A 13,509-nucleotide genomic window follows, 5' to 3' on the forward strand; every position below is an offset into this window, starting at 1 on the left:
TTCAGACCGGACCCACGATTGTTTCGTGATGGAAATATGCAGGAAGGTACAGCACAAAACTGGCGTAGGATCACAACATACCCTAAAATTTCCGACATCTGTTTGCTATTATTTTCCTTTTTTATGAATGAGAAATTGCTGGTGGTCAAAGCAAATCTCAGCCAGGAGGGGTGGGATTTGCTAACAGCTGCCCGTACACCTACAAAGGAGACCTAACAATTCAAGAGCAGCTGCTTCGCAAATATATATGCTACTGTATCGGATTCGCGACCCACTGAGAGCATCCGGCGAGAAACTCAACGGACTGATGCATGGGTTAGGTTGCACGAGTCCGGTTACCGGGGTCCCTAAGCCTGCGCCTAGAGTTAGAGCTGAAGGCGTCTAATGTAAGAGCTATTGGATCTGATGGATACGTAAGGACGTACCTAGGGCGTCGACGGTGACGTACGTGATTCGGATTCGAGGAATAGTCAGCGGCGACAACGATAAGGCGTCGTCGTTTAAAGTCGTCGTGGCCTAAAGGATAAGATGTCCGGTGCATTCGTATGGAGCGAAGCACCGGTGTTCGAATCCCGCAGGCGGGTACCAATTTTGCTAATGAAATACGTACTGAACAAATGTTCACGATTGACTTCCACAGTGAAGGAATAACATCGTGTAATAAAAATCAAACCCGCAAAATTATAATTTGGGTAATTACTGGTGGTAGGACCTCTTGTGAGTCCGCACGGGTAGGTACCACCGCCCCGCCTATTTCTGCCGTGAAGCAGTAATGCCTTTCGGTTTGAAGGGTGGGGCAGCCGTTGTGACTATACTGAGACCTAAGAACTATATCTCAAGGTGTGTGGCGCATTTGCGTTGTAGATGTCTATGGGCTCCAGTAACCACTTAACACCAGGTGGGCTGTGAGCTCGTCAACACATCTAAGCAATAAAAAAAGGCGATTATCATGACGCATAGCTTTATCAAAGTAACGTTCAGAGGCTGACTTCATGTATTTTCGGATCAATTGCAGGCCCAGGTCTCCAGACCAGACTCTGTTTTTTGGCTCTAATCAAAGGATTACTTGATGCGTATTCGTGAGTTGTGTTTGCATATTCACCATTATTCAGTTGACCCATGAACTTTGTCGCATGGAATTTATTATTTAGGACCGCTTGAACGAACGAATTCTACGAGAAGCTTAAATTGTTCAACACATTTTCGCAAAAAAAGTGAGAAAAAAATTCATATTGTAAACTTTATTCTTTTGAATAGTTACACATCGAACAGATAGAAAGCCGTAGCAGCGAGTCGCACGTTATCATTGTTTAATAGATCTAGGTTTACTTAATTTAGACGAATATACATATACATATAAATGGGTATTAATTAGGTCCTGTAGTCATATTTCACAAAATATGCGGCGAATTATTTACCGATAATATAAATGACGCATTAAAGTTTAAACAAAACTCGAGCCAAAAAAAAAGAGATAAAAAACAGACCTTTGATAAAGAATCAAAATACCTATCTACTGCAGTGGCCTGATAGCTACACCAGAACCTAATTAAATTAGTTGTAAGTATACTTACTGCACTAACTTTGAATTTGGCACAGAAATGCTCTTACGTAGCTGAGGTTTCTCAAGGTCTTCCACTTATTTAGTGTCTATAAATTTTAATAGAATTTATAAATTGAACAAATTATTTCCGTATAACATTTTCTAGATTCCTCGTGTTATTTGAAGTATGTTATTATGACGTGGATTTATATGTGTATATTTCAGATGCGGATTATCTGGTAGCCCATCTAATGTTATGTGATTATCGAACCTCGTAGACAATCCATTATGGATGACGACACCCAACTCGAGGTTGGAGTCTATGTTATAGCGATATAACGGCCGACCCATGTAAACAGTATGGTGGTGCTTATCCGTGGCTCTGTGACAATGATCAATGCAAATTATTTACTTTTTTCCAGTCGCGGGCCACTAATCACCAGATGTATCATAAGTTTTAGGGGGCTTATGATTATAACCCGCCATGCGAATCAAAACGGTTTATATCTCAGACTAATTACCATGGCACGGATTCGGACTTATGCAGAATCTTGATTCTGTCTCATATAATCTGGAAATATAGATCACATCAATTCTACAGTTGTTATTGGTGTTGGTACTGCAGTGAAATATTCCTTCACTCAAATGTCCAATTTTAAAAATGAAATCCAGAAATGTTTTTTTTTTCGTAATAATTTATTTCAACTTTACAGTATTTTTATTGTAATCTTAACATCAACATTTTTTATTACTTACTTTATGGATCTAAAATTTGTTAATGCCATGTTAATGTACCTTTGAGTCGATTAATTCCAATGGCAAGTAGGTGTTCAACATTGTATTGGTAGTACCCAAAATGGGATATTGGTATAAATAATTTAATAACCTTTGAAAGTAGTCGACTCGATAGCAGATGAAGGATTTTATCTTCATTTGACAACAAGCAACTATTTTATTACAAAACTGACAAATAACTAAATGAACTTAAGTTACATATCACATAAATAAATAAATAAACAAATAAAAAGTTCGAAATGCCATAATACCTTATGGTACCTACTCTATCAGGTAATTTCAAACTCGAAAGGAAAGTCAAAAGTCGAGCTCAGTGGTGCTTTGGAGAAGTCTGTAAATGATGATGATGAAAAATGGGAGAATTAAATTTAATTTTGTAGGTCACTACTTTATACAATGCGGTAACTCGAGAGGCGACTCGAATCACTGGTGCAAATTCTGTTGCATTCCATCACAGAGGCCTCGAATGGAAAGAGTTTCATAGTAATCCTAAGATGTAAAAAAGAGCTGCCCCCGTAGGCGGAATATTGATTTCGCTAAAAATACTTGGAAAAATATTAATTTGACAAAACACTATTGATATACTCTGTAAAGCTTTTCGTTTTTGTAATTTCATGTTTCAAAACAATATTCAACCATACTATAAATTAGTTAAAAGCAAACCGCGAGGTCACCGCTCTGAGTATATTCAGTTCGTTTAAAATTTTTTATTCTCAACAGGACGACTCTCATCCGCCATTTTCGTTAACAACTAACAGTTCCTATTCACCTTACCTTCGTACACCCATTCCACATTGCAGCCAGTTAAGTAGGCAAATCCAGCTTCCTCGATCTAATACTACTTCCTCGTCATACGTCAACAAGAGCAGTAGGTAGTGTTGCATAATTTCACTTTAATTTTGTCCTTTAATACTCTCACAAATTCTGATATCGATTGGCGCATCCAAAGCCATAATTCAAAACTACCACTCTGAGAGAGAACTGTAAGTAGGCTTCACTAAACCACAACATGGATGCATGTTGCGCTGACCCTGATGCCGAGAAAGTGAAAATAAACTTAAGTTTTGGAGTTAAATTATATTTTCCTGCTTCTGGGCGGAAATGATAATTTCGTAAACGCTATTGACGTTGTGACTATTTGCAACTGAATTTAGGGCCTTTCTTCTGACTCAGGTCTTTGGTATATTGTAATATCTATCCCAAAATATTAAAAGGCATTACCACATCATGTTCCAGAACATGAAGTCAACATTTGTCTCTACGTATTCTTTTAAACCTAAATGTGTATCACAGGTATAAAACGTAGGGTAGCGCAGTAATAAGGTTACGCACAAGAAATGTCCGGCCCGACTATTTCGACTAAGATTTCCAGGATTGTTGTTAGCAATAAAACCAGCGTAAGTTTTTTATACGAGACGAGCCACCAGAAACAGTACGATTTAAAATTTTAGGGCTTTTTGTGTTCACGTTGGATCGCGCATAGTTCTACCACCAAGAGACGTAAATATTATTGATGTTTAAACTATCATGCCTCGATATTTTTTATTGTCTCGCGTTTGAATGCTTAGTTTCAATTAACAGTTGAAATAACCGGATTAATAAGAATAACCTATTATTTAAATACAAACGCGGTATTCGTGTCTACGTATCGTCGTGCAAGCCATTCTAGGTAGTGCGTCTAAGTTCTAGGACTGTCATTATTAGGGGAGCTAGGAGTGACCGCTAATTGAATATAATAACGTAGACTCAACAGTATTGGTACTGCAAACCAGGTCGGTCGTGACCCTCGGATTTGATGAAGCTACATATTGTATTGGATACACAAGTGAATACAACTATATGCATAGTTGCAGTGATTCTAAATATAATTAACATTTTAGATACATAATATGCATAAATACAGAACAATTGCGAATCTTGTTTTCCGTGTTGGTTCATACAAATTATTTATTCGAATGTAAGCAAACATCCATTCTTAAAATTTATCTGATAATACCTAATTATGTGTATTATTTCCGAAGTGTTTTTGGCTTACATAAATACACGTACATGCTTACATTATGACATCATTAATTTGTAATTAATTGCAAACTGAAAATATTTGAACAATTTTTTATTTATTAAAAAGTTACTTTTTAGTTATTTCTAACTCAGATTACAAAACAAAACAGATGATGAAAGATGGAGAATTTGTAAGCATGCTGGTTTGGGCCTCCATTGATCAGAGCCTCAACGAGGGCCCATATCTGTAACCCAAAGGTCAAGACTACCTTAAGTCAGTACACCAAGGAAGTTAATATGTTTTTTGTTTTATCAGTCTTCTGTAACCACAAAACCATATTCGAAACGTCGAGAAAAATATTTTATTTTTTTCTTGTTTAAAAAAAAGTTAAGATACTCAATACTAATTTATATTATTTGTGTTTGAAAACTTAAATGTTAATACATTTAATGATGATGAGCCACTAAGGTTTTGAAAACAATTACATTTCAGAGGGTATGAAGTCAAACATATCTTTAACATTACAATAAATGCTGAATATCTTTTAGCCGTTAAAGATAGTGACTCCAGTGTGTTATGCGAGCCTATATATTGCAATCAGACACTAACATCTGATGGGGTGTGATGAAAGATATTTGGGTGATGACATTAACCAGACAATGGCTACTTATATACCATTGTTAGCTTTGAGAAATAATATATTTTTCATATACTACTGTCGTATTTCTGGTTTGCTATAGAAAAACTATTCTGTTCAATTTTGCACAGAGGACATGATATTTTTTTACAATCAATAATAGTTTTTAGAAGCTAATCTTATTTATTTTTTTACTCTCTTTTATTCTTTAAAAATTTTCATGGCCACAAAATAATATAGAAGCAAGGTTTAAAATTAATTATTTCTCATCCTATGAAAATGTAAGAGAACGTGCAATACCTACACAATTTTATTTTTAAAAGTATCACTCAAGCCTGCAATAATTTATTTTTGTAAATGTTAGTTATAATCACAACCAGAACCAAAAACATTTTTTACCGGTAACTTCAACACAAAAACAATAAAGACAACACAATAGTCACAAAATTTAACACAATCACATTTTAAAATATAGCTTTTTATTTATCAACTATTAATTACTTACTTTTACACATAATAAAATACTAAATTGGACAGGACATATCATACAGAAGATTGTGTTTTTCTTTACCTTACGATACTAAATTTATATGCTTTGCATATAATTTAAATTATCACACAGTGCACCATATACGACAATGGCATGACAATTTAAATAATGTTCAACCACTGTGGACATACAATACCTTAAATAATGTTTACCAGCTCTGAGCGTTACTCATTTTGACACAAATACTTAAAGTTAATAAATACTTCAGCTTCTAATCATGTGATGCTCAGCTCATAATCATAAATGCTCAAATTTTATGAGTGACTTAAACTATTCACATGTTTTTAAGTTCACTTTCATTTATGTTATTAACTCATATAAAGCTTAGGAAACACGCAACAGACTAAGCTGATCAACTCTCTACTGTAACGTAGGAGCCCTGCAATATGTCGAGGTTGGTAAAGAAACACTCACAGGAGTTCACTCACAGGAGCATCGGCGAGTTACACGCTGGCGGCGCGCCCCGCCTGGACCGCCGGCTAGAGTGCTGCTGATTCAGGCGCCATGAGCGGGGACAGAGGGCCAGCAACACGCCGCCCACGCTCCATCTCGAATCGGAGATCGGCTGGTGCACGTCTTCCATTTGAATCCTCCTCAGGTAAGAAAGCGGTCACCAGCAATGCACATATGACGAGTAATGCACCCAAAACGAATGGTGGCCCAGGAACCAGTAATGCATGCCTCTCTTCAGGAATCCTACCAGTTTTGTTATGACCTTCATTTAAATCTACATGGAAGAGATAGAAGATTACTCCAAACATGGCTGGACCCAGGCCATTACAAAGTCCACGGACTCCAGTCACCATGCCTTGTACAACTCCCTGTCGGTCTGCACGGCTGTTTACTGACACGTAAGCACTGATCGCTGGGTATGTGATGGAACCAAGTGCAGCTAACACACCAGCAGCCCACATCATCCACGTACGACTGCCAAATCCATACCACATCAATTGCAGCATCTCAAACAATAGTCCCACCATTATTGTATGTTTTGCTCCCAGAGACTTCATCAAAAATCCGAGAATAACTTGCACTCCGATGCTCAAAACACCAACAATAGCAATAAATATGGCCACTTGCACTACACCAAAACCCATCACTAGTTTCAAGTAAACAAATATGCATGAGTACTGTCCAGCTTCAGGCAGATAGGAGAGGAATACTGCCACACATAGCATGAGCACAGTGCGCTCAGCACCAACTTTCCTCAGTGCAGCAAAAGGATCTGCTTGTTCCCAGCTGATGACAGGGCCCCAGCCGGTTGGTCTCACTTTCTCTGGGAGGCTCTCAGGCACCGCGACCATGATAAAGAACACGTCCAGTACAGCAACAGCGGTAGCGGCAGCCACGACGAGGGACTCTCCATACAAATCCATAAGGTAGGCACCCAAAGCGGGTGATATGACTAGACTAGCCGCAAATGTAGCGGAGACGAGGCCGTACGCGCGAGACCGCTCCGCTTCTGTCGTCACGTCAGCCACGTACGCGAACACTATCGAAAACGTGACCGCGAACACTCCGCTGATGCTGATCATCGCGAAGAACCACCAGGTATTGATAGTCATGAGCGGGATCGGGGCACATGTGAAGAATACCGTCACCAACAGAAAGAACTTGCGGCCCCACACGTCCGACAGGGCTCCGATGAGTGGCGCGGAGAGGAAAGACAGTATGCCCTTGATTCCCATGATCAATCCGTTCATCAGGAACGTGTGGTCGGGAAAGGTCGCGTTCAGTACCGATATTATCGGCATAGTGAGCAAGCCCCACGCGAAAAACTCCAAAAAAATAACGACCAGAGCGTGAAAAACAGAAGGCTCGCCGATTCCAGACATTGTCATTATCCCGTCTTTCATAACTGTTTTTCTGTTCCGTATCACCATTTCTACTTCGGTTTTAGTGGTCTTCGTGGGCGTCATTTAAGATGTATTCCGTTTAAATAAATAGATGTTACTTAAATTACGGACATTTTGAGAAAACCTTAAGCTCTACATTGGTAAAACTAGATATGAACGAGCAAGTTGTAGCAACGTCAAAATTTTACTGGAAAATTGAAAAACAATTCGATAAATTTGTTGCTAGAGTAAAAAAATTTAAAGAACGGTCGAAAAAATACAATAATAGGCGTAGCCTGGACAGATTAGAGAAGATAAATGAAACATAATTTACTGGTGGTAGGGCGTCTTGTGAGCCCGCACTGACTATTTCTACCGTGAAGCAATAATGAATTTCGGCTTGAAGAGTGGGACAGCCGTTGTATTGTAAAAACTGTGATTTCAAACTCATGTCTTAAGGTGGGTGGCGGCATTTGAGTTGTTGAAGTTTACGGGCTCCGGTAACCGTTTAACACTAGGTGGGCTGTGAACGCAGCTATCCAACGAAGTAATTAAAAAAAAACGAAAAGTTGAAACTCCGAAATATTTCGTGGGTAATGCCTTAATTCATCTTCAAATGTTCTAGGAAAATAATACTTTATCCTCGAAGTAATTTGATCGATCTGAATATTGCATGCAATCCACATTTTAGCGCATGTCTAGTTATTTATGAGGCTTAACTCTATTTTTATACAGTTTATATATGTACAGATTTTTAGTAAATATTGCAATTGTGATTGACTGATATTTTTTTATTTAATACCAATACGTTTCAATTCCTCAAGAACGGGCTTCATTTACCGATTAGTTCATATCTATTAAAGTCTACAAAATAAAAAGTTTTTTTGCCACTAGTTCCAAAAGCTACCAGTAGAAATCGACACTTTTACGTTGGAGAAGTTACATAGACATATTTCTTCTCGTGATGTAATTTTCTTTGAATAAAAGTTTAAAAAACATTGCGCAAATATATCTAAATTAAAATGTAAATGCAACTACCAAATTTTTTACTTATTAGCTTATTCTTTGCTATCAATTGCTTACTGTGATTACGTACCAAGTAGTACTCAAGATAGTCCTCCATAATAGTCAATAAAATAAAAAGTTCGTACAGAACAAAGAGAATATCTCAAAGTAATAAAATACAACTAAATTCAAGATTATCAAGGTTTTCCCTTTCATTTAAATGTAGTAGGTATCTGGTTAGTCTACCTACGATTTCTTGACATTTTTCACACTGCTGCTAGTATGATTATAGATAATACACATAGTATTTGAGAAGTATGATGGTAGCATAGATAATACCGTGCAATGAATGGGAGAAGGTTGAATTTTGTAGCTGTCAAAGTTGAAATCACTGAATTTCAGATAAAGATTTCTGATTACTAGTTTTAAAAAAAGGAGGCGTCAACCCGTCTTTGAAAGTAAAATTTAAAAAAAAAGCCATAACTAAACGTGAAAATGGTATACTTATCTCATAAAAAAATATTATTTAGTTGATTACTTGCGTGTAATAATTAAAAATTATTCTAAATTCCCAGATAAGATTCATTTTGATCCAGAACCGAGCAGGCAAGACTCGACTTGCGAAATGGTATATGAATTTTGATGATGACGAAAAACAGAAGTTGATAGAAGAAGTGCATGCAGTCGTCACCGTCAGAGACGCGAAACACACGAACTTTGTCGAGGTAACTTTATAAAGCCTATTTTATCATCAATGACCGCCTAAAGCTTTCTGTCTGCTATAACTCCTTGAAGATATCCTTGGTCACTTGGTCACATACTAATCAATATAAGACTACATGAAAGAGTATAGTTAAAGTAATATTAAATGTATAATTGCATTGAGTGTGCACAGGAGTCACTAGGGTCAATTACGTTCCTTCCTGAGATGCTTAATAATTCAAAAACAGCTTTTTTACTGCTTGAAGTGGTTAGAACAGTTCCCTTGCATGCTACACATGCTAAAAAGTAGCTAGCTGAGAATCTTTGAGAACTGCTTTTTCATTTGTATTCTGTACAGTAATTGTTGTTTTGTTGAAAATATTTGGAAACTCTAGACTGTAAGTTTGCATCAAAATTGCTGGTATTCCTCAACATTGAGAAGCAATACTTCATGCCTGGATACATAATTTTTCTTTACAACACCTAAGTCTGGTCTGGTGTGGAGTATTGCTCCTATCTTTGAGCGGAGTCTCCCAAATATCAACTATGTCCTTTTGACTACATACAGAAGAAGGCTATTTGGATTGACGATAATCCCAGTCTGACCGCTTGGAAAACAGGCACTGTGGGGGAACTATAGTTGTCCTTGTTTTATACTGTGCATTCCATGGGAGTACAATGAGGACAATCGTTTGAATATTTTCCCAAATATCATCTAACTTTGGAATTAACTTCTCTTCTCAGTGTTGTTTGATTGCTGTAACATCTTTCTCAGTACTCAGCTATAGGCAGTGAATTGGTTGTGATCCTGGCATTGTATCCATGTCAATGAGTAACAGTAACCACTAACCATCAGGTGGGCTGTATCTTTATCAGCCTATAAATAAAAAATGAAAAAAGTACCTATAAGATGCTACAATGTTTGTTTAAAAATAATCTAATGTCTACCACTTACTCTTTCTATTTAATTTTCATATTGCTGTTAAATGTGTTGGTCAATTTATTATTTTCAATACAGCATTTTGAAGCTGCTGTTACACCTGCCAGATATCTATACAAGAGTGCTATTATGTCAGTAACATACAGGATTTAATTATTTCTATACTGTTTTGGGTATAACATAACACCCTTTAATCAACCGAAAACATTTTTTGTTGTTCTAGTGGGTTTATATTTTGTCAAAGATGTGTTACATATATTACATTGCAAAATATTAGTTATCCTGTGAGGAGTTCCTAATACTTCTGTCTGTCTTGGTTTTGAGAATTCTTATATATTTAATATCAATATAATACCTATAGCTTAATAATTTTATTGAATATTAAACTATTCATATGAAATTCATACAATACAACAATATCTCTTTTCTACAGTATAGATATACAAAGATATGTTATTCTGTTTACAGTTCAGAAATTTCAAGATAGTATACAGGAGGTATGCAGGTCTGTACTTCTGTATATGTGTCGATGTAAATGATAACAATTTGTGTTATCTCGAGGCCATACATAACTTTGTCGAGGTCCTAAATGAATATTTCCATAATGTTTGCGAGTTGGACTTGGTCTTCAATTTTTATAAAGTAAGTGGAAATACATAAACTGTTATATGAGTCGTCTATTATCAAAGGTGGCAATCTGTGCATTTGGACAAAAAAATTTTATTGTTATGTCAATACAGATTGATTTGAATATAATCGTCTCCTTCAAAGAATACGGTTCAAAACCTGCATTAAATAAAGGTTAATACTTAACCTGTTATTTATCTAAGATGTCGTTCAGAAGAGTTTTGTGACTGCCAATGGAATACAAAGTCAATAATTCGTTTTTCTGATTTACCAATAATTGTCTAAAAGTCACATTGCCGGCTTTGATAATAGTCGACTCATATTTAATGTGGACATTCTTAAAACTGCTGTCAATTATTTTGTGTTATATTTAATAGATAAAAGAAAGAAATTTAAAAAATCAAGATGAGTTGTTAATACATTTCAAGTGGCTTATGTTATAGGTACCTATTTTTGACAAGGTTGATTGGGGTAAAGTGGTCATCAAAGGGTACATTTTGCATGTATTGATATGTTTAAAGCTAAATTCGATTCTGTTCGTATTTTGTAGTTGTAAAGTTGATAAAAATTTCTTTGAGCAAATTGTAATTGATTAGATCATCCCGCGTGTTTGCCACACTCGCCCTCGGCTCGGGTGGCAACTTTACACGTGGGAGGAAATGTCCTACTTTTCTCCCTTGGTGCACAATGTAATATTTTTCCTACCAGGCCGAAAGTTCGACATTGTAAAAAACTTAGCACCCGTGGAGTACCGAACCGGGGTCCAGGGCCGAAGCCCTGGCGAGGGGTTGGGGGGCGCAGCCCCCTACTCATCAAAAAAACAATTCCTGTTTTTTATTTTTTAAATAAACTACTATTAATTGAATAAGAACTGTCTGATGAACTCATCTTTGCTTAATACTTCACTATTAAATTTTACTGCCTTTTGTTTATTTCACTTTTAAACTAAACACAATATTGCAAATTACCCGAGCACAACAATGGCGGAGAATTTTAGATGCGTGAGAGCAGACGTAGACACTAACGCACATGCGCACTTGTCAGTACCCAGGGATGAAAAGTTACACTTTCTTCCTTGTATAGCGGGAGGAAAACCGAACTTTCGGCATAGGTAGGAGAAAAAAATAGTATGTGCACTGCGCGAAAAAAGTAGGACATCTCATCTCGCGTGTTTGCCATTGCAATGGCATGCCAATTTTACACGCGGGAGGAAATGTCCAACTTTTCTCCCTTGGTGCACAATGTACTATTAAATTCACCAAAACATGGGAGTATGTGATGAGATGTTAACGTTGTCTTCTTTTCGTTTCACTGTAGAAATGGGTGCCATCCCATAGAGTTTTATATATCTCTCTCGTACCTTACTTTATTTCGAACTAGATGACCCGGTGAACTTTGTTTTTTTTTATTTTATTTTTTTTATTTTTTATTTTACTTTATTTCGAATAAAGTTTAACAATAAACTGTAAGTCTTCTTTCAGGTGTATACGGTTGTAGACGAAATGTTTTTGGCTGGTGAGATTAGGGAGACATCCCAAACTAAAGTGCTCAAACAACTCTTGATGCTGAACTCCTTAGAATAAGTATTTGTGTTATTCCTAGTATGTATGTTCTTGTAAGCTTATGTTATTTTGTTTTATAAATTTTAATCAGCCTTTATTTTACATAGGTACCGAATAACTTGTGAGTTAACGTAAAAGTAATGTACATTTTTTGTATCGATAACAAGTTTTATAAGTAAAAAACGATTGAAATCATTTTTCACATGCCTCTTGTGTGAACTTGTTTCAGCAAGTTCAGTGGTGACTACTGTATGTGTCTATACTATGTGAGGCGACATCTGGTCATTCGCCAACGTAGCAAAATTAACAGCACCTTTATTAAATCTGTTACATACAACAATAAACGGTATCCTTCGATTTGTAGATTGATTTGTTTTTAAAATTATTGGCTCTACCAGGATGTGTATAGTAGTCCAGCCTGGCTACGCTGCGAAGCAGTCCTGCATTCCAGTGTGAAAGCAATTGAAATGTCGACCATGTTTCAGAGGCTTGCTAGAGATCATGTGGTTAATATATAAAATCCCAGGTATATTTAATCCAAGATGTTTCAAAAAATGTGTATTCAAAATTAATAATTGTTAAAGAAATCTTTAAAATATACTGTTCATATTAAGATTTCAAATGTTTTAATGTTATTTTGTATATATGTGCGTAAATATCAAATAGCTTTCTGAATTTAAGATCTGATTATTTATCACGACTTTATGCTTAAAAAGCTTCAATGAAATTTTTATTAGAGCAATGTACATAATATAGCAACACTCGTTTTTAACATTATTTTATCAGTGTTGTCATTGTGAATATAATTTATACACTACCTACTTTACTTTGTCATTCCTTAAATTAAATAGAATGGTTTAAATTATTGTTTTATTGGTTTTGTTTTTTATTTTCCTCCGCTCGACAGGTCTCCGGCGTGAAGCCGTTTGGCCATAGGCCAGGAATGGGCTGGTTACGATAAAAATTAGTGGAAATATCAAGTTAGTAGATAATATGAGATATTTGAGTACCCTAACTTTAACGAAATTACAAGCTTGAAATTACTTGAAGTTGTTTTTTTTCCTACCCGTTTACTGGTAGCCTAAGGGGAGAGTCACACCGAAATGGCAGCGGCCAGCAGCGTCGCGGCGAGCACTTTCAGTGTGAAATAATTTTAAACTTTGTCTATATACTTAAAAGACCAGTATCGCTTGAAAAGCTCGCGACACAGCCGTCGCTCGCCCACGGTGAAGCGAACAGCCGCGCGCCACGTGCGTCTTGTCGACGGTTCTGCTCGCGACACCGCGGTCATATACACTGACCAATTCCATC

At 36.6% G+C, this 13,509-nt stretch overlaps 2 protein-coding genes across 2 annotated transcripts; one reads left to right on the forward strand and one right to left on the reverse strand.

Annotated features, from left to right (window-relative positions):
- Positions 1-2,220: 2,220 nt before the first annotated feature.
- LOC114248403 (solute carrier family 71 member 1) lies at positions 2,221-7,622 on the reverse strand. The gene has a single exon (XM_028181629.2). It carries the CDS (start codon positions 7,444-7,446, stop codon positions 6,007-6,009), a length of 1,440 nt encoding a protein of 479 aa, XP_028037430.1. The 5' UTR covers positions 7,447-7,622; the 3' UTR covers positions 2,221-6,006.
- Positions 7,623-8,682: 1,060 nt separating this feature from the next.
- AP-2sigma (adaptor protein complex 2, sigma subunit) lies at positions 8,683-13,060 on the forward strand. The gene is made up of 4 exons (XM_028181650.2): positions 8,683-8,865; positions 8,943-9,092; positions 10,478-10,651; positions 12,118-13,060. Exons 1-4 carry the CDS (start codon positions 8,863-8,865, stop codon positions 12,217-12,219), a joined length of 429 nt encoding a protein of 142 aa, XP_028037451.1. The 5' UTR covers positions 8,683-8,862; the 3' UTR covers positions 12,220-13,060.
- Positions 13,061-13,509: the final 449 nt, after the last annotated feature.

Source organism: Bombyx mandarina, chromosome 25 (assembly GCF_030267445.1).
Source record: "Bombyx mandarina strain Sakado chromosome 25, ASM3026744v2".
In the NCBI taxonomy this organism is placed as follows: Eukaryota; Metazoa; Arthropoda; class Insecta; order Lepidoptera; family Bombycidae; genus Bombyx; species Bombyx mandarina.

What these genes read in the sequence shown, in the direction of transcription:
- LOC114248403 (XM_028181629.2), bottom strand. Translation starts at nt 7,446, where the DNA reads ATGACGCCCACGAAGACCACTAAAACCGAAGTAGAAATGGTGATACGG.
- AP-2sigma (XM_028181650.2), top strand. An exon ending in AACACACGAACTTTGTCGAG is followed by an intron (nt 9,093 to 10,477) that starts GTAACTTTATAA and finishes TTCTGTTTACAG; the next exon opens with TTCAGAAATTTCAAGATAGT. An exon ending in TGGTCTTCAATTTTTATAAA is followed by an intron (nt 10,652 to 12,117) that starts GTAAGTGGAAAT and finishes GTCTTCTTTCAG; the next exon opens with GTGTATACGGTTGTAGACGA.